General features: G+C 37.0%; 1 protein-coding gene across 31 annotated transcripts in view; it reads left to right on the top strand.

Moving 5' to 3' along the window:
• The window catches only part of NRXN1 (neurexin 1), a 733,302-nt gene that overhangs the window by 331,628 nt on the left and 374,940 nt on the right, over nucleotides 1-26,734 (top strand). For all 31 annotated transcript variants that reach the window (XM_065058802.1, XM_065058801.1, XM_065058799.1 and 28 more), the window contains 3 exons: nucleotides 12,025-12,147; nucleotides 17,482-17,863; nucleotides 18,366-18,556. In XM_065058802.1, the coding sequence (XP_064914874.1) occupies nucleotides 12,025-12,147; nucleotides 17,482-17,863; nucleotides 18,366-18,556 (696 nt within the window). The remainder of the gene's footprint in view (nucleotides 1-12,024; nucleotides 12,148-17,481; nucleotides 17,864-18,365; nucleotides 18,557-26,734) is intronic.

Here is a 26,734-nt window from a genome sequence, read left to right as displayed (position 1 = left end):
TTTCATAAGTTCAATCTTGATGAATAAGTCTAGCAAGCACTTAGCTACAATATTATTCTCCATTAGTGTTATAAGCACAGTAATTCATTTTTCAATGTGCTTTTTTGAAGAGTTGATAGTGTTAAAAACACCTACCCAGTGCATGTCACTGATGAGCAGTTTCTTATAATAAAAAAACACTCTGTATCTGGCACATTTTGCATTTATGTCTATTAAAATGCATGAAACATCTATCATAACATTTTAAGCACTCAGTAGCTTATTATTGGAATGACAAAACTGCTTCCTTATTATCTCTTCTTGACAATGACTTTAATGAATTATATTCAGGTAGTTGTTAAAATTTCCATCCAAGCACATTTCATTTTTGGATGACATGTCAAGAGGTTAACGTATGCTCCCTTCCAGCTGATTTCTAGGCCTCAATCCATCAGACAAGTCACTTCAAAGGAGATATTACTCTATTGAGTTGAGACATCAAGATAAAGTTGGCTTTCTGAGATGCAGTCCCCTTTGGGAATTGTGCAATGAATTCATCAGCAGTTGTTTGTCTAGGCAGTACTGAAGCAACAAGACAGAAGATGAAGACCAAGACATGGAATGAGAAAAAGCGCTTAAAGAAAAGAGGGAGCTGTGGTTAATGTAGCGTGTACTATTTGTTGTATTATTTCTCATTCTGTAAGATTTTTCTCCAAGGAGTGAAGTGCATGTATGTAGAAATAACACTTCATTAATTAAAAGTTCCTGTCTGTCTCTGCACATTAAGTCTTTTCTTGCTAATAGTAAAATCTGTCTGGAAAAGAAAGACCAAGTAGGTAAGTCAACAATTCCATCTTTCACTCACGTGCCATTAACTGTTTATGTGTGACTTGTGGAAATAGGAGGTTACTGCTGTACTTTGAATTGTCTGTGCAGTGTTTGCTATGTAACATTTCAGCAGCTTGAAAGCAAGTGTGCAGTTTCCTAAGAGTGAACAACGTAGAAGTACACCACAGCTCTCAGGGGAAGAAGTATTCTTGCATCTCCAGCTAAAGTTTTGCATAGGATAGAAGACACTTAGGAAGTCAGTTGACAAGATAATCAACTATGAATAAGAGGAGCACCAGCTAGAAAAGACAATGCAGATTTTTTCTTTCCTAAAATTGCATAAACCAAGATACAGAGCACACCTTAAAAACGTGCAAGTAGGAACTTCCGTCAAGAAGTTTGCTTGGTGTTTTCATCAACAAAATTGTCATTCACTGACACTGGGCGCAATCATTAAGAGATAACAAATGGCAAAAGAGCATTTGAGAGATTCTCTCAATGTTGAAATAAATTCCATCTATGCAATTTTAAAAGACACACTGTTTTAGTTTTATACAGGCATGCAAGAGACAGAACAAGAAACAGCCTGGAAATAACAATAGCAAAAGGTGCTCGGCTGTACATGTTGTTAACATGGAAATGCTCAAGCAGCCGTAATTGCAAAATGAAGTTCTCAAAAAGTTGCAAGTGAACAATGAAAAAGCAAAACTAAAACTCAGTATTGGAGGTGTCACAGTTAACTTCAGTTTCATTTAACCATAAATATGTCTCTGGGAAAGTAATAGGTTTAGGAGTAACTGAAAAGTAGCATGAAAAGTTTGATGCAGAATGCAGAAAAAGGCCTTGTTTGCAGGAAGGAAACACACATTGGTCTTTTGGTTAAAAAATCATACGGAGAAACTGGAAGAGTTGCTGAAAATTTACCTTTACTAAAATGCCATGCTAAACATATGCAAATGGTCTAGACATACATGGTATCTAAGACAGTTGAGTACTTTTTTTACAAACAAAATATTTGTTGGAATAAGTATGTAGTAATTGTATAAACCTTATTTAAAGCCCGGGAATCCAGAAAAAAAAAAAGTCTGAAAAAAAGTCAATTTTTGTAGGTTCCCTGATAATTTGTGTTCAGGTTGGTTTCCTGCAGAAAAGGAATATCAGACCTAACTCAAAATTGACAAAAAAGTTTAAAGAATGTTTACAATGTTGCATGCTATTTCAGTCTGGAAAAATCAAGGTCTTTTTCCTATAAAATAGATTTTATTTAAAGAAAGATTCAAAGAACTGTTAATGTGTATGTTTTGCACTTTTAAAAAGTACTACAACATTGAAGTCTTAAAATGTGTATTTGCTTCATATGACACTGCTACTGTTAATATGCCAAGTGCTTTGCCCTATGGCCCATATGATTGAGAACACTGGAAATCTTAAATTCTGGATGAAATCTGGTGTAGCTGAACTGATGGCTCTTCAGAAGTTGAACAGGTCTAGAAATAATCATGAACTATTACACTGTAGTGACAAAACTTGACAAGGATAATCTTGAAGCAAGAATGACATGACATGATGATGAAGAAATACACAAATCTGAAAAAAAACATGGGTGTGCAAGTATTTGGTGAAAGTTTAGGAATACGCCGGAAAATGTTGTCTATTGTGAAAGCTGGAAAAAATCAGAGACTAATCCCATACCTGTCACAGTCAGAGGGGGCTGTTCATAGAACAGGGATCAACCTTTGTGTTCATCTATTTGTAATTTTTGAAAATAATCTGATAAGTTTATTTTAGTGCTCCTTGCTTAACTCTTGTCTACATAGAAGCATCCAAGAATAAGCAGTGTCAAGAAACTGAGGGAGTTTATGCATTGAGTATAATAAGATTTTAAAACATTTAAATAATAAACAATCATAAATATTTAAATACTATTCTCTTTAGCCTTAACTAGGTAAAATGTTATCATTCAGTGTTGTCACTTAAAAAAAGAAAAAAAAAAAAGATATGAGTGTGAGATTTAGTAGTTATGTATTTTATATTAGCTGTGCCTTGGGATAAAGACACCTGTAAATTAAGAGGAGTTTATTCTTAAAATAAAGTCACAGTCCAAATTATTTTCCTTTCTGCGCCAACTAGTTACAATCTGCTTATTCTTAAGCACAATGTCCAAGATATAAGGGTAAAATGAAATATGTAAGGTTTTGGTTTTGTTTTTTTTTTTTCTGTTATGTTCATTTTGCCTAAACATAAAGGTGATGTTTTTTATAAAAAGGTAAATTATGGAGAAGCGTACTTAAGTTTTACTTACATATAATTTTAAATGTACTTCAGAGTTTTGACAACTGTGGTTTGATATAAATGGGCACAGTCAATATCAAAGTCAGAAAGGCTAATGTGTGATACAAGCTGTTTCTGCTTCTTTCCAGTTGTCAGATATAATCTATTGAAAGTATAACAAATATTCCAATGCCATAAGGGAAAAAAATAATTAAAAAAAAAAAACCACACAAAAAACCCCCAAACAAGTGTGTACTAACTTGTTTTTTGCAAAATCACTGAAAATTAGGTTATTTTTTCCTTTGCTGTGTTTAAGTGGAAATGAAGAGGGCAGAATTAGCAGTAGGAAACAACAGCACAGGTTCTTCAGACTCAGAAAGGGTGTTTCCTGGAGCTGCTGTGTATCTCAGGCTTCATTGTATTTATTAGTTGATTGACAGTAATTTGCAGATCAGTCCAGATTATCAAAGTTATTTAGATAGCCATCTTATGGTGAATTCTTTCTTCCACGCCTGAATTCCTCCAGATCTGTTGAGTTCAGAGGCAACAACAAAGTTCCTCTGGAAGCTGAACATTTGAACAATAACTTGCAAAGATTATGTCTAAGGAAAAAGAGATTACCAGGTCTGTCACTCTCCATTTCTTTGAAAGTGTAGAGGAATATTCTCACTGTTTCTAGAAATCCACAACAGCAAATATGTATGTTTCTGCCTTTGTGTTTTGTAGGGTTTGGGGCTTTTGGTTGGGGTAGTCAAGACAAGAATAATGAGGCTAAGGTAAAAATCTAACTCTTCTTGACAAAGCAGAAAATGAAGTAATCATAAGATCAATTTTTTCTCTTAGTTTAAGCTCACATCTCACAAATCAGTCCTACTGATGGAACTCTGAATTCACACAGAATTAATGAATATTGGACATCTGGGATGTGATTAAAGTTGTATCAGAAAAAAATAGTATTTTCTTTTTAAAAATGGAATTCTAGTATTGCTTAAAATTGAAGTTTCATGTTAGTCTTGGAACTATTTTACACAGAGGTTGCCACATCAGATCTTATGATTTTCAATCTTATTCCTCTTGTAGGAGGAAAAAAAAACCCTAATAACTCCAGATGAGTTATAGCTGTTCTTTTCTCTGCCAGTTTTACAAAGTTTTTGTTAAATAGGAATTTTTCATTGAAACAACTTTTAGTATAAGAAAGCTGTCTGTAATAGAAGCATTCTGCATGGGAAAATTTCAGTATCATAAATGAATTAAAACTTCCAATTTTATTCTTCCTTGTACAACACACTAGTTCATAGTGGATTATCCTTTCAACAAACAATTTCATTTGTCAAGTTAAATTGTGTTTTTCTTTTTGCCTGTATTATTCAGTGTCAGTGTGTGTCTAGGTGGGTTGTTGCAGTGATTCAGTCCAGGTTCTTCAAGTCCATCATCACCCTGATGGCCAGACAGCTTCCCTTACTGTCATCATTCTGTGATCTTTTCTCAGGCTCAGCGACAGGAATGTTCTGAGAATGGGGCAGCTGACTGAGGAAATGGGAGAGCAGACTTGTGAAATAGCTGCTTTCCTAATGTGCTACACTGTCTTAAGAAGAATGAAGTCAAAGATATTGACTTGAAAATGTTTGTGTTAAGTGCACCTTACTTAATCAAAATTAAATGCTTAAATGTATTCAGCTTAAAGTTCTTGGAATTTTCATTATACCAGCCATGTCAAACTAAGGTAAAAACAAATTAAGTTTTACTGAAAGACACTCAAGCAGTTTGTAGAAAGAAATCTGATAAATCCTGTTTCAGAGTCCTAAGATTTGGGCACACTTTAAAAAATTGAGCATGATTCAGGGCAGAATATGACTTTACAGTGTGTTTATAATGCTGCATGATCTTTGCAAGTGCACTTTTTTCTACCGGCAGTAAATAATCTTGCACTGAAGCTTGATTTAAATTAGCATAGAATTTCCATGTATTGAAAATTCGTACTCACCTTACCTACAGCGAAGTGACTTGTCAAGTTCAACATAATTTCTGATAATTTTCCTGAAAATGTTCAGCAGAGAGCTGAAAAAGCAACAACTATATGTTGCAAGCTCATTGACTTTGGTGTGCTTTTGTTCAGGGCCTTGAGGTGGATTCATAAAACCTTTACTACCTTAGTGCATTTTCTGGTAGTCATGATCCTTAGAGAACAGTGCTAAAGAGAAACTGCACTCTTATTAAAAATACAGAGATCTAGCTGACTTCTGGTTTTAACTTTCACTATTTCTAAAAAGAAGGAGAATTACATGTCCTTCGGGCTGTTTGTGTTTTACTTGCTGAGATATATGACTTACAAAACTATATTAAAATGCAGCTGATTCCCAGCAATAAATGTTTTAAGTAATGTGCTGAGAAATGTCTCTGAGCTGGGTTAGACATTTCATAATTCAGTAACAAACTCACTTTTATCCTCTCGTGTTCTCTGAGTTAGCTTATATTTATAATGGCAATTTAAAGACAATTTTTTCAGGAAATATGGTTCAGCTTAATATAAACCCAATTATTAACCAGCAAAGCACACTTCCAATTTTGAGAACATGTGTATGTGTTCTACATATACTTTGATGTGGCTGCAAAGTCTAGAGGCCAAGACTTGCAACTCAGAAGTTTACTCCTTTCTGATGTTTCTTTCTTTCTCCATCTCAGTGAAATTGAGTAGTGGTCCTCAGTATGTTTGTAGAGAATAGGCTTTCAAAAGACAGTGCTTTATCATTGGCACCTTTCTTGGCAGATACCAAGAGTCCTTAGATGTATATATCTATCTATGTCCTGCCTTCCCACCTTGATCCATTGTCTCTCTTTAGATACTGATGTGTCACCAACAGTTAATATCTCACGGTTTTAAAGAAATTAATTAGCTAAATAGTTTGCTTAAGGCTGAAGTCAGACAGAGTTGAGAGGGAGGAAATACTGAGCAGCTCAGACCATGGGCAGGGGAAGCAAGATCACAGAAATGAAAGAAAAGAAACAGACAAATGGCTATAGAAAACTTCATATCCTCAGATCTGGACATGGTGTTGATTCCTGGACTGGTTGGTTTTTATATCCTACTATGGATTTTTCTTCCCCAGTGCACTCACTATGTATGCTGGTCTTCCTGACTGCTGAACTAGATCAATATTAAATACAGTCTGTTTGCAGTTTGGTCATGTAGAGGAAGCCAGTGGAATTTTCAAAAGAACCTTGTTTAGCTTTTTGCATTTCTATATGAATGCATGTACAGAAACAGATTTAATATTCTATTTCTGTTACTCAATAGGAGCAAATCTATTCTACAGCTAAAATTGAAACTAATGAATGATATTAGCAACTGTGTTTTAATTTCTGAAATATCAGGGTTTGCGTTTTTTTTTAAAAGTAATTAAAGCACCATAAACTGCCAATACTTGACCCAAATTGCCGAAAGCAATTTTACCTGTAATGAAGCTGTTGGAACCTGGAACATTTTGATCAAGCAGTGCAGATTTATATGTTTTGCTTGAGATGATTCAGCAAATGTGCTGTTCTTGTAGAAGTTTCTGTATGAGTCTATTAGGAAAAAAATACAGTTGGCAAAATTTCTTTGATTTGCATTAAGATTTTCTCAAGTTAATTTATTGGTTAGCTTTAAATGATAAACTGATACACATCACTGGTCTCTAGAAGGCAACTAAGTTTTTCTATTAGTAAGAAACATGCATAGTCAGGGAATTTCAGGATGATCTAGATGCAGTCATTTAAAATATAGTTTATTTGATATAATAATTGACTTTTAAAATGCAAGTTTGTAAATTAGTGATTCGGAAGACCTGAATTGTTTCTGCAGCCAACTGCCATAGAAAGGATAATGAAGATTAAGATGCCTTCCCATCTTTGTGTTTTGATTTTGCATCTAGTCTGGAGTAATCTTTTCTTAACATTTTGTGCTGCAGAGTGGTGTATAACATAGATGCCTCCGAAGGTTTGCACAGTGGCTGGGAGACTGGCTGCTTACTGGAACAGAACCCCAGCTTACAGGCGTGCTAGATTTACCCTAGAAAGCAAGATAAATGAGATGGTACTGAGTTCTGCATCAGGTATTTACAATCTCACTCTGAACTGTCCCTCAGAGCCACTCAGCTGCCTTTACTTTACAATTCAGCTTGCTATGTAGATATTACCTTAGCTGTAAGACTCTCTCACATCCTGGCATCCCTGAACTCAAAGTAATATTTTGTATTAGCTGGCATGATCTCTGGGTTTTGTTCCTTTGTCCTCTTATTCTATTAAATTTCAAATGGGAAATGCTACCTGATGTTGATTGCTGTAGTATGTTATCCATTAGAAAACTAGGCTGAAACCACTGACTTTTCTTATACTGACCAATAAATAAATAGTAGTGGTTTACCTGTAATTAACTTGGGTTCTGTGGGTTAGCTTAGCAGCCACTGAAGCATGCAGGGTCTGTTACAAGTCTTTATTTGGATACTTCTTTTTTGAAATGTACTTTTGATTACAGAATTGAATGTTCTGAGCAAGTCTGGGTGCCATTTTGATATACGCCTTGGTGGTGGTGGATGGCATTGTAACAGCCAGTAGTAATTCTTGTGTTTGGTTCAGACAACTAGTTTTGAATGTGTTTTGGTACAATACCAAAAGCTAGTGTCTTGTTTCAGAGTGACCAGACTGTTTTTATGATGTTCTATTCAAATAGTTGGTTAAACGATCTACCAATTTAAGTACAACTGGATAGATATCTATAAGAGAAAAAGTGTGCATGTTACCATTCACTAACAAGCTCATTTGAATTCAGCAAATTTTCATCACTTGGATTATACTGAACAGACTCCTCACAATGTAGTAAAGAGAATAAGAATGTCTAGAGAACATTTAGAATATTCAGCACACTGAAAATGAGATTTTTTCTTTTGGAGGTTCATACTTTTTTCCTTTGACATTAAAAAGGACCATTTAACAAGATATGTTAAGAGTTTCCTTCTGCAGTCCTTGTACTCTTGTGTGGCATCAAGGACTACATGTTTTCGTGTTTAAGCATTTAGAAAATTTTGTCCTAAATATACTGCTCACAAGCTCATTTACTATTTTTATATCCAAAAGAATTTTCTTGGCCAGGAAACAGCCTAAGCACTACAACATTCTCTGCAACATTGGTGGGCATCCATCCTTCTTCATCCACCTTTCCAGCTGCCGTGGAAAACTGTCTTTGCCAAGACGCAAGATGATGTGACATGTACATACATGATACCTGGACACTGGGTCTTGCTATTTTGTAATTCCTTGCACGCTCTGTGACAAAGCAAAAAAAAAATAATCTCTTTTCTGTTACTGATAAGCTTCAGGAAAGAAAAGCCTCTTTTTCATGCAAGGTAGCTAGTTTCTACAAGGCCAGAACTGCTTTCCCTGTGTTACTCCCATAATGTTTTATACCCAGGTTCATCCCTTTCATAGCCCTTTCACCACAATTACCTTTAATCCAGTTTTGGATTGCATGCGCTGCTAAGAAAGGCACTCACAGGTAGTTCTGACCTGATTATTTACTCAGGCAAAGGGAATAGACTCATACACAGGAAAACATACATTTAATTCTGCAACAGGAAGAGTTTACAAGTCCTTAAACATTAAGAGATAATAGACATATTAGCCTGTATGAATGTGAGCAACCAAGTTGGATTTGATATTTTTATACACTGAGGCACCTTTACAGAATCACAGAATGGTTGGGGTTGGAAGGGACTCCTGGAGATCATCCAGTCCAACACACCTGCCAAAGCAGGTACATCTAGAGTAGATTGCACAGGAATGTGTCCAGGTGAGGCTTGAATGTCTCCAGAGAAGGAGGCTCCACATCCTGTCTGGGCAGCCTGTTCCAATGCTCTGTCACCCTCAAAGTAGAGAAGTTTTTCATCATATTCAGGTGGAACCTCATATGCTTCAATCTGTGCCCATTGCCCCTCATCCTATTGTTGGGCACCACTAAAAGAAGTATGGTCCCATGCTCTTGACACCCACCCTTGAGATACTTATAAACATTGATGAGATGCCCTCTCAGCCTTCTCTTCGTCAGGCTGAACAGACCCAGCTCTCTCAGTCTTTTCTCAAAAGACAGGTTCTCTAAACCCCTAATCATCTTTGTAGCCCACCACTGGACTCTCTCCAGTAATTCCTTGTCCTCCTTAAACTGGGGAGCCCAGAACTGGATGCAGTACTCCAGATGTGGCCTCACCAGGGCAGAGTAGAGGGGGACGATAACTTCCCTCCACCTGCTGGTCACACCTTAATGCACCCCAGGATACCATTGGCCTTCTTGGCTGAAAGGGCACATTGTTGACTCATGGTCAAACTGTTGTCAACTGAAACTTGCAAGTCCTTCTCTGCAGTGCTGCTTTCCAGCTGTACTGGTGCCTGGGGTTGTTCCTCCTCAGGTGCAGGACCCTACACTTGCCTTTGCTGAACTTCATCAGGTTCTTCTCTGCCCAGTCCTTCAGCCTGTCCAGGTCTTGCTGAATGGCAGCACAACCTTCTGCTGCGTCAACCCTTCCTGCCAGTTTGGTATCATCAGCAAACTTGCTGAGGGTGCACTCAGTCTCCTCATCCAGGTCATTGATGAACAAGTTGAACAGGACTGTACCTAATACTGACCTCTGGATAACCCCTCTAACTACAGGCCTCTGACCAGACTCTGCCATCCAGCCAGTTCATGATCCATCTCACCATGCGTCCATCCAGCCTGCACTTCCCAAGCTTGCCTATGGGTATGTTGTGAGAGATGCTATCAAAAGCCTTGGTCAAGGTAGACAACATCCACTGCTCTCCCCTCGTCTGACCCAGGTATGACCCAGGCAGTCATACCATCATAGAAGGCTATCAGGAACTACAGAGGATTGTTAATGTGAGAGCAAATTAAAATTGGATATACTTTGAATTCTTTTAGAGATCTATTGTGAGATAAGGGAGACTATGTAGTTCAACTACTTTTTTTTTTTTTTTTTTTAATGTGTTGGACTAACAAATGAAGAAGGGATAACATTTAAAATAATGGTAAGTTATGTATTTCTAGGCAGGCCTATTGACTCTTACTAGAATTTTTACATGTTTTTTACATTAAACATTTTTTGTAAATCCATCCCTTGTCTTCCAAATCTAGTTAGAAATTACTTCAGTTGAAGCCCAAATAAAATATACTATAATAGAAATTGCTTGAAGAGCATTATTCACTGCATCTCTATCACCATATCCAAAGAAAACATTTTTCACTGAAGCGTTATACAAAAGTGGTGTTTCTCTTGTCAAAGAAAGTAAACACATAAGAAACAAAACCATTCAGGTAGTTGACATCAGTGAGTACATATACATGTTATACATGTCTTTCTGCTGCACTTGCACACCTTTCCCAGTGTATCGTCAATACAGATGTATGGAGAAAGCAACATGATGTTATCAGAATCTCACTGCCTTTACTGTATCTAGTATTTTTATGCCTGGAAATCACTTGACATACTCAAAATAATGAAGATTGCACATAAAAGCAAGGCAATCAACTAGCAGCAGTGAAAAAGTGCTGATAGAAAATGGAAAAAGTCTGAGATGAAAACTGTTCCATAGGCTGAACAGTAATATCAGGTTATTAATGGCTTTTTCCCTCTATACAGTCCTGAAGTCAGAGAGGCTTTGATTTTAGACAGTGTCATGTAGTACCCATTTATTAACAGGCCTCTTCCATCATGTTTAGCCTGCACTGGGTAGAGAAGGATCCAAAATGAAACGTGGGAGAGTTTGAGAGCCAGTGTTGTATCCCTTCTTTAAAGGAGTGTAGTCATGTGAGAAAACATGGTGGAGGTGATGGTTTGAATCAGTGTAGCCCAAATGTTTTCATGTCAAATAGTACTTTATTATATGTCTCTCAGTTTTCAGCAGCCTTTATTATGCCATAGGTAAAGAAAAGCAGGCCAGGGAGGTCTCTGTCTTGCAATAATGTAATTTTGTCGCCTGCAGATTAGCTTTACCTTTTGGACAGTTACCATGTAGGTGGTAACTCAGGTTTGAGGTAACTCCAATAACTCAGGTTTAAGCACAGAAGCTTTGATTGATTGGTTCAGCACTTGGTCAATCACCTACATGTATCAATTATAGTTCGTAGTCAGGATTTTTCTCTTTCTCTTCTTGGTCAACAATACAATGGAGAATTTCCATGATTATTTTGTTTGGAGAGATTTTTTTCCTAGGTGTTAAAGATATCCTGTTTCCTAGATTTGTGAATCCTTCAGTTATTGCAAGTACATTGTGCTATATGTAGAATTATATTTGCTTCAAAAGTGTTTGTTGTGCTGCTTACTAAAATAGTAGGTTACAAAAAAGGTATCCATTAAATAAAAAAGGAGAGTATGGTTTGGAGGTATGCTAACATCAGAAGGTACTGGATCTGAATATTAATGAGTCATCTGGATGATAAGGTAATAGATGATCCTCTGAGAAGTGCTAATAAACAAATGTTGAGTAACTGACATAGATTAAGAAAAATACAACACACGTGCACACACATTTGTCACTTATACCTCTCCTCAGAACTATTTTTAATGAAGGGCGAAAAATCTAGTTTACAAACCTATGCAGAAGTTCTGGCTGCAGTAATCCCATTCCTTCCATGACTGGAAAATGCATAACTAAATCCATGTTGACTGTGCCTATTTATGGAAACCTGTTTCATTAAATGTTCATATACAATATATTGGTGTATTTAAACATACAGTACAAGTGTACAAGTGTTTTAACATAGTAGCTCTATTTTGAGATTTGCTTATACTTTGCAATTTTCTTGCTTAATGTGTCTTTTAACATTTGCCCAGCCAGTCTCTCTGTCTCTCTCTTTCTCTGTGAGGTTCACATGTAAACTGATTTAAAGATTGCATAATGACTGTTTGGCATATCCTACAGGCAAAGGTCCAGAAACCCTTTTTGCTGGCTATAACCTCAATGATAACGAGTGGCACACAGTGCGTGTGGTTCGGCGAGGAAAAAGTTTAAAGTTAATGGTGGATGACCAGCAGGCCATGACAGGTAGTGTGGCATTGTGACTTGGTGTTACTGGGGGGAAACACAAAACAAAATATGACAGAAGTAAAATGCCTTTATCTGAAAGCAACAGATACTTTTTTTTTTTTTTGGGGGGGGGAGGGTGGGTAAGATCAAAAATCCATGTTACACGTCTTGAAATACTGCTACTACAAGTGTATTATTACACTTTATATTAATGTTACTCTATCATTGCTATTGAAATTAATGAAGAACTCCATACTGACCTAAATGAATGTTTTTATACAGTAATTGGAGAGAAGTCATTTAATACATCACTAATGAGAAGGCAAGTAAAATGGATTTGGCAACACCCCGGGGTTATACTAAGGTTAAACTCTAAGCCATTCCTGTAAGAAAGAATTTCATAAATGTTTGAAGGATATTCCATTGTGTTTTAAATCTTGCATTAGCTGGCCTCAATAATTAAATGTTAGGCAACAGGTTTTTTCTCAAATACTAAAATAGCAGTTGGGATGGGAGAACAAATATGGGATGAATGCAAGCAGCTGTTAGAAACATATTCCTTTATGTGTGTTATCAGAAATGAGAAGATTTTGATATTGTTCGATGAAAGAGAAATCTTGTGTAAGTGTTGTTAACAGCAACAGACCTGGCTTCTGGTCCCAATTTCTTGCACAATACAATGGGCCTAATTGTGCTATCTATTTAGTATTTTATTTTGTTTTCATGTGGTATTAAATAGCTTTTATCATTTATTCTAAGCTTGGTTAAAATGATAACAATTTTAATAGGGTTTTAAAAGTAAAGCACCTTCTTTGGTAGTCTTCTTTACCTGAGCAGAACACTGAAGACCATGTCACTGGTAGAAAAGTAATTGCCATAGATTCATATAGCTGCAAAAACATATTTTCTAGAATCAGAAATTACCAGTAGATCTTCCAGAGGTGAAGCGAAAATTTAATCTGAGTATGCGATGATGCTTTGGGTCATTCTTCCAAGAAAGCAGATAGCCTAAACCAGTTATTTTCTTTGTGAAAATAAATACGTAGTACTGGAGGAACTACACTGAAAAACAACATAATCTTGCTGCCTCAACTGGCAGCTCCAATAATATGGCAACTTCAGGGACATTTGCTAGTTAGAGGAAGCTGTTTTGATCTGAATAAAATAGAGAATCTGAAACCAAATACAGATTTTCTGGGCTCCTCGTGGCAGATTTTTTTAAATTTAAAATACTACGGGTTACAAAACCACCCAAAAGTACTGTTTTCGCCTTTGGGTTCAGCCCCAGTTGCTCAGCACAGCTTCAGAAAAGTTCAAAATATATGTGAAGGTTTGTTTCTATCATGTGTAGTCTAGTCAGAGGAAGTAATAATACCACAGGACTGTAGGTTCTAGTAATCACTCCTCATTGTGGATAATTGTAGTTGTGATGAAATATCATGGTCCCAGCAAATACTTGAGACACCAGAACAGGCTTCCTAGAGAGGTGGTCAATGCCCCAGCCCTGTCAGTGTTTAGAAGGCATCTGGACAATGCCATTAATTAACATGCTTTAACTTTTATCCAGCTGAGAAGTGGTCAGGCAGTTGGACTAGATGATCATTTTAGGTTCCCCTCCAAATGAACTATTTTATTCTAGCTGTTAAAGACAGTGAGTCTTTTCAGTTGCCCTCTGGTCAAGCAAAGTCTTCCTAAACTCCCTGCAGGAAGTTATGTGACCCATCTGTGGCCTTCTCTATTGGTGAGGTGGGAACTGGCATGAGAGAAGAAGCTAAAAGGATCTTGAAAGTCTGATAACATGAGAAACTTGCTGTCAGTCCCAGGAATATTACATTTTCTACATGGAAAAATCATTATTGCTATGCAATACTGTGATTTTTTTTTTTATTTTTTTTTTTTTCAGCACAGTGCATTGCCAAAGCCTTCATGGGCTTAAGTTTTCACTCCCATCTGTCAGAAGTGTACACAATGCAGTTTAATGTGTAGTAGCTTTGAATTTCCTAAAGATGTAGTGCAGGAGTTGCCGTATCAGATTGGAGTGCTCTTGTTCTAAATTGCTTAGAACATATCTTTCTGATGTCCCACCAATCAGAAATGTGTTTAAATATAAATGGGTAGTTACTCCTGTGAAATATTATTATTGCTATCTTATGGGAACATGAGGAAAAAATGGACTTTCTCCCCAAAATTCCAGCTTCTCCCTGCCATGCACTGTTTTCCTTTTTTGATTCTATTTCCTATGTCACACGTGAAAAAAAAAACAAACACCAGATTCAGAAAGCTTAAGCTGAAGGGGAAACCAGTAAATAATTCAGGCTTACTTTCAATTTTTTTACAGGTTATAAAATTATCACCTTTTCATCCATGTACTGAGCTTAGTTACCTTTGACAAATGCATAATTTGTGCATGGATAAATAATATCTTTCAGAATCATAATTAACTTTCATTGGAAGTCATAGAGGTGGTTTTGAAAATTTTTATGGATCATAGAAGAGTTTTAATACTTGCAGCCCTGATGCACCTTGTTTTCGGGAAATGTATAGAAAACAAACATGGACTGAAGGAGGTCACTACAATTGGATAATGGAAAGGTTACCTAGTTTATGGTTATGAACAGAAAATCGCTTGACCTTTTGTATGTCCCATAGCCTTGCAACAGGTAATGCATTCTGTGCACCAGCCTGACAAGTTAAAAACAAAAAGCCCAACCTTATAAGCACAAACTGCACTCTCTCTTTTTCTTTGTTGCTGTAGCTGCGAATACTGTGGAGCATTATGTGAATTCTCAAGTCCTGTTAGCATGTTTGTACAAGTGAAATGTTAAAGGGAAAATTGGGATGTGAGCCCAGATTCTGGAACTTTTTTACTACTATGCTCAGGAAAAAAAGTACATTTAGGATAGTGAATGTAGTAAGGATACTGTGCTTCAGGCCAAAGCTTAGTGGAGATTTGCCATGACATTTATGCAATGCCATCTGAAGTGATATAAGACTGGAATACATAATGTTCCTTCTCTAAAACATGATCTTCAGCTCTCTCGCTGTGATCTAATATACAGCTCTTGGCCTTGTAGTTTGGCATTTTTCAAGACAGTTTCCTGAGTCATTGCTGCAAGGAAGAACCCACTTTTGCTATAATAATACATCAGAAATGGTATCTTCAGAACTGATGTTTAGAAACAAGAACATCAAGAAGGCTGTTCTTGGTTATTAAGGTGCCTCTTGCTGTGCTCAGCCTGAGTGACTGCAGATCCCAGATGTTGATGGTGTTCAATGACATCAGTAGACTTAGGTCAGAATGCATCCTGAACCTAAGTAAGATGCTTGTAAATTTTTATCATAAATTATTAGAGCATTTTTTAAACTGTATTAAAGCTTGCAGACCTGTTTCCACTGTAATTGCATTAATTCCTGTATTTGTATCTCAGTGCTGTGCCTTAATCCATTTCTGAATCCATCTCCCTGAGAAAAGCCCAAGTATCCATATTCATCTTGCCCTTACCCTTTCCCTGTTCACACACACATACATGGACACTTGCTTATAAAAACCAGGAAGATACAGCTAAGCCTGCCTGAGGGCTTTCTGCACCACCAGTGAACACATCCAGCATGAGTCAGAGCTCACATTCTCCTCATGGAATAATATGTTCAGGAGAGGACAGAGGGAAGTTGGTCTGTCAACACTTCTGCACTGCAATTGTGTGAACTTCTATTATAGAGAAGTTTTATTGCAGTGTTTATTCCAGCGCTTATTCCAGATTGGCTGGGTCTGCTGTTCACCTTCTTTGTACTCCATGAATTATATGAAGCATCTAAGGAACTGGGAAATCTAGTCCATGGTTTACAGGAGGTAGATTAAGTGGTAAAATTGATTAGTAATAAAAGCTGTTTTGTCATCATACCCACACAATGTGATCATGAATCAGCCTTGTGATAGTAGTGCCCTACTTTCTTGAAATGTGCATAAGAAAAAAAAAATCCAGGCTCTATTAGAAAAGGAAGGTCTTCAGTCGAAACAATTTTGATGTGCTAGGTAAGGTATTTAATAATTACCAGAGAAACTTTCTGACCTGCACACAGTGTACCCTGGCAGTATTGATCCTTTCCTTCAGATTAGCTGTACAGTCAGCAAACCTTGGGCTTTCTGCTGTGCAGGACTTCTTGCATGACAAAGAAGGACTCAAAGGTAGCTCTGGGGCTTGGTGTTGGCCACCTTTCTGATGTAAGCAACTGTTGTTATTTTCAGGGGTAGAAGACATTGGCTTTCACCCTTGCTACAGGCTTTCTACTTTGTCTCTTAGGCTCTGTCTCCTTCTCCCATGGTTTATCCCCATACTATAAAGCTACTTGCTTTTAAAGGAGGCTCTGTCCATCCTTGCAGCACAAAGTTTTGCAGCAAGGCCAGCATTACTGTACCTTAAGATAGCTAAAACATCAGGAGTATTATCCCCCAAACTGTTATGTCACTCTTTCATGCAATCTAACATAGTTTTAGTTCTGAGATTTGCCTCTGTGTTCTTCACACTTTGTTAATTAATTGCACTTGCTTATAGTAAAACTATGTCTGATTAAGTGTATAGAATCATAGAATCATTTCAGTTGAGAGAGACCCTCAGGATCATTGAGTCCCATCATAACCTAACCTAACTCTAGCACTAAACCATGTACCTAAGAACCTCATCTAAACACCTTTTAAACACCATCAGGGATGGTGACTCCACCACTTCCCTGTGCAACCTGTTCATGCCTGACAACCCTCTCTGTGAAGAATTTTTTCCCAATATCCAATCTAAACCTCCCCTGGTGCAACTTGAGGACATTTCCTCTCGTCCTGTCACTTGCTACATGGGAGAAGAGACCAATACTCTCCATGCTACAACCTCCTTTCAGGTAGTTGCAGACAGTGATAAGGTCTCCCCTCAGCCTCCTTTTCTCCAGGCTGAACAGCCCCAGTTCCCTCAGCCGCCCCTCACAAGACTTGTGCTCCAGACCCCTCACCAGCTTTTTCAGCCAACTCCGCACTCTCTCTAGTACTTCTATGTCCTTCTTAATGATGAGGGGCCCAAAAGTGAACACAAAGTGTAGGATTTTTTTGACAGTTTGATGTACTGTGGTATTGTGCTTCAGTTTAGAAATCTTGCTGTTGGCTTTATGCAAACATACTGAACTCAGTGGAAAGGCTCCCAGATATTTACCAGACGTTTGGATGAATTTAAAAGAATTCTCTTTGGAACCAAGAACTGGCCTTGCACATTCTGAAAAGTGTGAAGTTGATGCAGATTCTTAATCACATGGTGTGCTTTTTGACCTCCCTTTTCTGATACTAACGTGTTTTCTTGTTGCTGTTTAAAGGTCAAATGGCTGGTGATCACACGCGACTGGAATTCCATAACATAGAAACAGGAATAATAACAGAACGGCGCTACCTGTCTTCTGTGCCTTCTAATTTCATTGGGCATCTGCAGAGTCTTACATTTAATGGCATGGCATACATTGACTTATGTAAAAATGGAGACATCGATTATTGTGAGCTTAATGCAAGATTTGGATTCAGGAACATCATAGCAGACCCTGTAACCTTTAAAACAAAAGCAAGTTACGTTGCATTGGCCACACTACAAGCATATACATCTATGCACCTTTTTTTCCAGTTCAAAACAACCTCTCTGGATGGATTGATACTTTATAACAGTGGCGATGGAAATGATTTCATTGTGGTTGAATTAGTAAAAGGGTATGTATGGATTAGCATAATGACAAAAAAAGTCTATTAAAAAACATATATAGGAGAAACACAAGAGAAAGTTTAGGATACAAATGTTTGTCTTTTTATTCATGTTAAACTTCATATGCTTTATTGTGACTTTTTCTTTCAGATGAAGCTAGATGCCTGGAAAATATGAAAGTAAATAATAGGTATAACTTCTATAGCGTTTATCACAACAAAGTACTACTTTATAGCCTTCCTCTTGTTCTCTCTCTACGTATGTATATGTGTGTTGGTACACAAAGCATTCATTACTTTCCAGAAACTTGGGACTGCATCTCAGTTCATCTAAAGAATGGTGATTACTCTGAACTAAGACTGCTTCCCCATTTGGCATTCATTGTTGTCATCCGGTTTTACCAGTACTACTGAGGAACATAAGGAAATAAGAAATATTAGACATCTTAATTAGTGCCCCCTTGCTATATAAAGAAAAAGGAAACTTTTCCATTTTTTTCTCTTTTCCCAGGTATTTACACTATGTGTTTGACTTGGGAAATGGTGCAAATCTCATCAAAGGAAGTTCTAATAAACCTCTGAATGACAACCAGTGGCACAATGTGATGATATCAAGGGATACCCACAATCTCCACACTGTAAAGATTGACACTAAAATCACAACACAGAGCACAGCAGGAGCCAGAAATTTAGATCTCAAAAGTAAGTACGGTAATTTATGTATAACCTACAGTGAGGGTCATTACAGTATGGTAACCCACATAAATCATGTATGTAAGCTGCAGTATAATTTTGTAATACCAAATGAAATGTTTTATTTGTTAGTAATTAATCTGATCGCAAGAGATGACATTGTTATCTTAGCCTAGCAATGCCAGTTTACTAGTAGTTCTGCACAATTAGGTACTACTTTAAATGTGTGAAAATACCACAGGAAAAATAGTAGCAAATGCTAAAACACGGAGTGTCCCATATATACCAAAAGATAATTGGGGGGCTGAAGGGGCTCTAAAATGTCTATGAAAAAGGCTTGATTTTTTTCATGAATGTAAGTTTTGTAAGTGGCAGACAGAAGCCACAGCCCAAGCTTTACAGTATGACTGCAAAGGCTTTGCAGAGCTGATGGTCTCTATGTTAGAGAACTGGAGAACATTTTGACCTGTCCCCCACTGTTCGGTATTCCACATAAAACCTACCTTTTGTTGAGAAAATAAATACAATGAGGTATTTTGATATCATAAAAATATCTTGCAAGTAAAGCAATTTATGTGGCAGTCCTCTAATCAGTCAGATATAGATACAAGTTACTAGATGTATTGAACCATGAACATACACTCACCTAAATACATAATGTGTTGTAATTTAAATTTCAAGGGTGGGATAAACTCTGTTTTATAGGTCTAAACCTACATTTTGTAGGTCCGGCTAAATTCTTAAGATCTATTTTTATAAACCAAACTGATACATATGTATATTTTAAAATAAATAATAGTATTAGTTGTAAGAATGGGATTCTGAAAAGCTAGTTTGCATCAGAAGAAAATATCTTTTTGAAAGAATATGTAAGTACACTTTTAAAATACTGCCTACCTAATCAGACATGAGGAAATAGTTTTGGGTGCTGTGCAAAAGTGTTGTGTATTCTAACATTCTTTAAACAAGTTCTCATTAAGAAAACCGAAATCTAATAACAGACAAAGAAAATGTAATAGTTCAAAATCCAGGGTGTTCAAAGTAGATATTAATTTTCCATCAAGAGCTTATTCCTTACTGGATTTTCTTTTAACTACCTCTGAGTTACAGATAATAAGCTGATCCTAGTAATTATTCTGGACTTTGTGATACTTTACATGTTTGCTTCAATTGAAAGTGCTATTAAGATTGTAAGCAAGACTGTGAAAACTGTATCTTGATATGTCATAATCTTCAATAAGAGCCTCTTTTTCTTGAATACTTGGTTTATCAAGTAAAGCTTTTTGGATAGCTCCATTATCAAAATCGTATTTGAAATCTGTGCCATGTTCATTCTCATTTTTGCATTCTTGTAAATATGGTCGATGTTTATTGAGGCAATCTAATATTTCAACATTATTTTTGATGCTGTAGAGAAAGCATCCACCGTATTCTTTCACATTTTTTGCAATAATAGGTACTACTTATGCATATGCATATGTATGTATATGTATTTAATGTGTTGGTTTGGTTTTTTTGCCCCCCCAAATATTAATTAGACATGAGTAGGAAAAAAAATCCTGTTAAGAACTAAGTTAGCAGAGTCATCTACATCCTTCCCAAAAAGAATGTAGTGGTTTGGTATGTTGCATTATTTTAAAGTTTGAACAATGTGCTTATTAAAGGCACTAGAGGGCACTGTTATTTCACTAAATGCACTGCTTAGTGCATTCACAGAAAAATCTCATCAGCGAGAATAACCTATAAAATCCAACATTCCTTTGTTTTCTTCACTTTGAAAATTCTACTTTTGCTTTACCCTTTTGAAGTAGAACTGTATCCATAGCTGGTGCAGTTTCTAACCTTGAATTTTAGTTGAAAAAACAGAAGAGCAAGAAAAAACATAATGAAGCAAGGAAGGTGAATTGTATTAGGTGGTGATTTTCTGTAATTCACCACCCAGGACATGTGGCTAGTAAAACAATAACAAACCTGACATATTCAGTACAGTAATGTATAGCAAGCATCTTTCTAAAGCTAGTCTAGCACACACAGGTCCTCAAACACTGTCTTCTCATAGCAATATGTTTAATTTTATTTTTTTTAAATATATTTTATTTTCTTTTACTCAGACAACTTCCTTAAATATGGTACAATATAGTCATGTGAATTTTTGTTGGATTTTTGGGGGAGTTCAAACTGATACATTTTAGCCAGCAAAATAAAGAGGGAAAAAATATGCCTTTCATTATTATTTTTTCTTCCTTTGTATTCAGTTGAAATGCTTTCCTGTAGCTTGTCCTTACCTATTTTATGTCAGTGTTTCTTATGGTGATACATCTCTGTTATGCTATAAACACTTTGCTGATACAAGCAGCTATGGTTAATTAATTGTCCTATATTATTTCAGCCCTAGCAACAATGTAAATTCAGAATTATTCTTCTCGCTAGTGATATCAATAATTCTGTTTAACCAGAGTTAGCATTAGGTAAAATATGAATGTCTACAGATACTACAGAATCTGTAGCCTTACTGAGTAATTGTTGAGTTACGAAATTTCAGATGCTGAAATCCAAGCTAATCCTGGAAAAGTAAATCAATATATGCAGGGTTTTTTTTTGCAAATGCACAGTGAATTCAGTACAAAGATATGACACAGATTGTGTTGTAGAGCCTGCACAGGATTTCAGTTGTCTGGGGAAGCAGACAGTTGCCATAAAAGTATGGGAGAGAATTTCCATTATATGTTTCCTAAAGGGTGCAGGATTTGGCTATGTAACATAGAAAGTCCATTATTACAGACATGCATAACCTCTGGTACAATTTCAGTGGATTGGAGTGGATACCTGTGGAAGCACATTAAATTATCCAGCTTAATTATTGCTATAATTAGGTGGGTAAATTTTAAATTGGAGACAAATAAATGAGTGAAAATAGTTCTGTGTTTGGATTCCAAGAACTGTGTTATTTTTTTCTAGCAGAGAAAATTAGCAAAGTGTACTCAGATGCAGTTTTAGCAGATAACCCATGAAGATAAATGAGTCTTAACAGCAAAGGCAATGCAGCTCAAGCCTGTCAACATTCAGTTACATGGAAAAATTGCTTTAATGTATTTCATGAGCAGATTCCCTGTCCTGCTTTCAATATAGCTCCAATGGTTCACATGGCTACAATTCAAGGCCTTCACAGGCTGAAATTGTTGGGTAGAGGGGAATTCATGCTTGCTCTACTTAGTGTTGTGCTTTTATGGTCTTGAGTGGTCCCGGTAGCCTTGAAGTGGCACAAAAATTCAAGAGGAAGTGGAATTTGACTTGTGCTGTTGTTCGTCACTGTTGTCAAGAAAAGGTTGTCTCCTTTATTCAGACTGTAGGTATTACAACATCTGTAATACCTCTTCCCTCTCCACATTTTCTTCCTGTGGTGCAGGAAATTGGAGTTCTGTCCAAACTTTTTTTTTTAATATTTGAAGATGCATGATCGGCTGTCAAGGAGGAGCAATACCCTCAAGCATGACTTCATGTCCACTTTTACCTACTAGAGCTTAATCTTCTTTTTCCTTTCTCCTACAGCAAACATGCAAACCTAGAAAAATCCACTCAGAATGACTGTCAGAAGATCAAAATATTTTAGCATTTTAATTGTTTATAAATTGAGACAAAAAGTTGAAATGTTACTCTTCCACAAATTGAAAAGCTAGGGAATGCTACTGTTATTTTAGATTTAACAATAAATAGTTACAAGCTTTTCTAGGACTTGGTAGTTTCAGTACTTCAGTATCCCACCCTATTCCAGACTTTCTAGCTGTGATGTATCCTCCAGGATGAACTGCAGTCATACTAATTTTGATATTGGAATAACTATATTTTGTTTTTTAAAATAAATCACCATCACAAAAAAATAAATAAATAAAAATCCTACTCAAATCAACATTTGTGGTTTGATTTTTTTGCTGCCTGTGCAGGGTTTCATACATCTTCAAGACATATTTTTTTGAACTGACATCCAAACTTTCAACTTGTCTCTCTCTGTTATTCTCTTCCACATGGCATTCCTAAATGTCAATTTTAGAGTCCATTGTAAGTCACATATTATTCCTGTGCTGTTATATCACTACATCATCAAAAATGCCGTTCATACTGGAGCATACATCAGAATCAGCCTCCTTGGATTTAAAAATCCTGCCTGGATATCTTGTCTTTTATTTCCGTAGTTCTTTGCTGGCCTCTGTCTTCCTCTGTTCCTTTGTCAGATATGGGTGCTGTTACTATATACATTTGCCTTTCCATTTGCTGTTTTCTCCAGTAATGTGAAAACAGCATGCTCTGAAGCATCTGTAAGAAAAGTAATCATATTAATATCTGGTGTTTGCAAAAGTACTTTAAATATGCTACTTACATGTACATAAAGACTCACTTATAAATTAATTCTTCCTTGTAAACTTTCAATGCAATTAACTAAATTATTGGTAGATTTACTGGCCTGGCGTGTTCATTGATGATTCATGATAGTCACTTAATCTATAGATATTTCATTTGTCTGTCAAACAAGGTTATTGATGCTATGAAAAACTGAACTAAAATAGTCTTGACCATGAAGAAAATTTCCTGTTCCAGCAATACAAATGAAAATTATTTTAATTTCATATAATATTTGTCCCTGTTTTTTTATATTGAGCCCATTATTCTTGTTGCCTCATTATAAGTTCTTCTCTATATTACAAGGTCTCTGTCAATGGCAGTGATCCTTCATATTTCTATTACTAAGAAACAAAGCTTTAAGAAGTGGAGAAAAGTATTTTATATAAAAGCACAATTTTGTATAAATTAATGAGTATTAATGCTTACATTTCTCAAATAAACATGCATGAGCTAATTGTAATGACCTTGCCAGTGGGCTGTGAACTCTTCATGCAGAAATAATGTTCTGTTCCAAATGCAGAGCTCCAAATACTGTCAACCTCTGTACAGACAGAAAAACAAGGATCTTAAAACTGAATGCTCTTCTTTGAGACTTCCTGTATAGGAAAGATATGAGGGCAGATTAACAATAGGAGATAAGACAACCTGGCCGAGTGCAAATTCCTTTATCCTTCTTCCTTTGCAACTTGTCACATACTGCTTCGAAACAGCTATGCTGTCTACAAGGCTGTGAAAATAATTTTGGCAATGCTATCCAGATCTCAAAAATTATGAGATGGGTAAAAATTAAAAATCTACTCCTGTACTTCTGGATTAAAAAAAATTAAAAAAAAATTAAAGAAAATACTCTAGTTTTTGTGCTGAGCTCTGTGAATTCAGCAACCTCGCAGTAGTCTTTGAGATCAGTCCATGGTGAGAGAAACTTTTTGCTTTCTTCTTCTTCTCCCCTGCTCTTTTCAGCCTTTTGCACACAGACAAATGTATAGATTTGCCTACATTTCTACAGCTGTTTGGCATGCAGTTTATTACCATTGCTGATTGTGGAACTTCTTTCAAGCCATTGTGGAACACTAAGTAAAAGTTATGTTAAGGATTATATAGGAAACACGTATGGTCTTAAAACTTACCAAAAAATCTGGATATTTGGCATAAATACATCCCACGAGACCCTAGCATCCCCCTGGCCAATAAGCATGTCCTAAACTTGTTTTCAAAATGTCCTGCTGTGGGAATGAGAGCGCCATCCTCATGGATCTTGGTATTCTGACTGAACAGTCCTTTTTTCAAAAGAGCTGTTTCATTTAATATCTTCAGAGTCTGGAGGTGATTGTCTTGATCAAGCAGTTAGCAATATTAGATAAGAAGTTGCCCTCTGCAAACCTTAATTCAAAATGGGAACGTTTAACCTCTGCGATTTTTGGTACCTTTGTGTGAAGATTTCTGCTCTGTTTGGAAAAACAAGCTCTGTTAAGAGCATGTGTTGGCTATTGAAGCAGAAAATGAGTAAATTATTTCAGAAGAATATCAGTGGGTAGGCAAATCTGAGTATAATATGCCATGAAAATGCACACTTCATTAGATTTTTGTCTTTTTTTCAGGTGTTTAAAAAGTAAAAAGTGGTCAGAACAGGAAAGAAATTAAGGACGTTTGATGTGCTTGACTGTCTCCACCACAACCATCCCCCTCATATAGAGTAACTGGCATAGCATCAGTTCTGTGGGAGACGGATTACCACACACATTTGTATGGCAATTAGATTTATTATTTACCATTTAGCATGCATCAGAAACTTTCCTCACAGTTCATTGGACAAGCAAACTGCTTTGGTTTTAAATCTGTTTAATCTTTATCATTGCCAATGCTTTCCCTCTAGCGCCTGGGTGGAGGTGGTGGATGTGAAGCAAAAAAGAGTCATAGAATCATTTAGGTTGGAAAAGACATTTAAGATAATCAAGTCTAACTGTTAACCTGGCACTACTGAGTCCATCACTAAACCATGTCCCTATGCACCACATCTGCACTCTTTAAATATCTCCAGGGATGGTGACTCAACCACTTCCCTTGGCAGCCTGTTCCAATGCTTCACAACCCTTTCTGTGAAAAAAAAACTTTCTTATTATCCAGTCTAAACCTCCGCCAGTGCCACTTGAGGCCATTTCTTCTCATCCTATCACTTGCTATGTGGGAGAAGAGACCAATACCCTCCATGCTACAACCTCCTTTGAGGAAGTTGCAGACAGCGATAAGGTCTCCCCTCAGCCTCCTTTTCTCCAGGCTAAACAGCCCCAGTTCCCTCAGCCACCCCTCACAAGCCTTGTGCTCCAGACCCCTCACCAGCCTCATTGCCCTTCTCTGAATTCTCTCCTCATTGTCTTTTCTGTAGTGAAGGGCCCAAAACTGAACACAGTATTCAAGTTGGGACCCCATCAGCACCAAGTACAGAGGGTCGATCGCAGCCCTAGTCCTGCTAGACATGCTATTCCTGATACAAGTCAGGATGCTGTTGGCCTTTTTGGCCACCTGGACTTGTATTCCGCTGTCTGTGGATCAACACCCCCAAATCCTTCTCCACCAGGCAGCTTTCCAGCCACTCTTCCCCAAGTTTGTGGTGCTGCCTGGGGTTGTTGTGACTCAAGTGCAGGACTTGTCACTTGGCCTTGTTGAACCTCATACAATTAGCCTCAGACCATTGGTCCAGCCAGTCCAGATCCCTCTGTAGAGCCTTCCTACCTTCAAGCAGATCAACACTCCCACCCAACTTAGTGTCATGTGCAAACTTACTGAGGGTACACTTAATCCCCTCATCCATATCATTGATAAAGATATTAAACAGAACTGAGCCAAATACCAAATCCAAATAAAGTGGCTGGGAATCTGAGAATTGTCATTATCAAGAAAATGTTAAGTGTTTTAATGTAGCTGTTTCTTCTTTGAGAAGACATTGTTTGAGAGCAGGATTGCTAGGGAAATGGTGGATTTTAACCTAGAAGAAATCTAGGGGAATGTTCAGATTTGAGCACTTAGCTTTTGAGTATCAATTTTTCTCTATTGAAAACGTAGCTGCTAAGGACTTTGTTGTTGCTTCACACACACACACTTCCTACTGCACAGCTTTACTTACTTGTGAAACACAGGCTTATTTGCATAAGCATTGAGAAGTTCTAAACAGAGCCAGAAGTTGTAATAGGAATGAAAATTGAGCACCAAGAGGTGAATTTGAAAGTGGAGAGCACATCCAGCAGAGCTGAGATGTAAAACAGCAAGCATTGTAGCAACAGCGTAAGAAGTTTCTAGACAGAGGCAAATTTGCATCAGGTGCAGAAAGTCTTCAATGCAGTTGGGGTTGTTCAGCCTGGAGAAGAGAAGGCTCTGGGGAGACATTATTGCAGCCTTTCAGTACTTAAAAGGAGCCTGTAAGAAAGATGGGGACAGACTTTTTGCAGGGCCTGTTACGAGAGGGCAAGGGATAATAATTTTAAACTAAAGGAGGGGAGATTCAGGCTAGATATCTGGAAAAAGTTTTTTACAATGAAGCTGGTAAAATACTGTAACAAGTGGCAGATGCCTCATCCCTGGAGATATTCCAGGCCAGGCTGGATGGGGCTCTGAGCAACCTGTTCTAGTTGAAGATGTCCCTGCTTGTTGCAGGGGGGTTGGAATAGATGAGCTTTGAAGACCCATTCCAACCCAAACTATTCTATGATTCTATGAAATAACTGCAATATTTCCTATATGCCAATAAGTGTGACTAAGAAGACCCATAATGCCAGCATATCACTGCTGGTGATT

The sequence above is a fragment of the Columba livia genome, chromosome 3 (genome assembly GCF_036013475.1).
Source record: "Columba livia isolate bColLiv1 breed racing homer chromosome 3, bColLiv1.pat.W.v2, whole genome shotgun sequence".
Taxonomy (NCBI): Eukaryota; Metazoa; Chordata; class Aves; order Columbiformes; family Columbidae; genus Columba; species Columba livia.
Note: the sequence above shows the minus strand (reverse complement) of the source record. Positions and strands in the feature narration are given on the sequence as shown.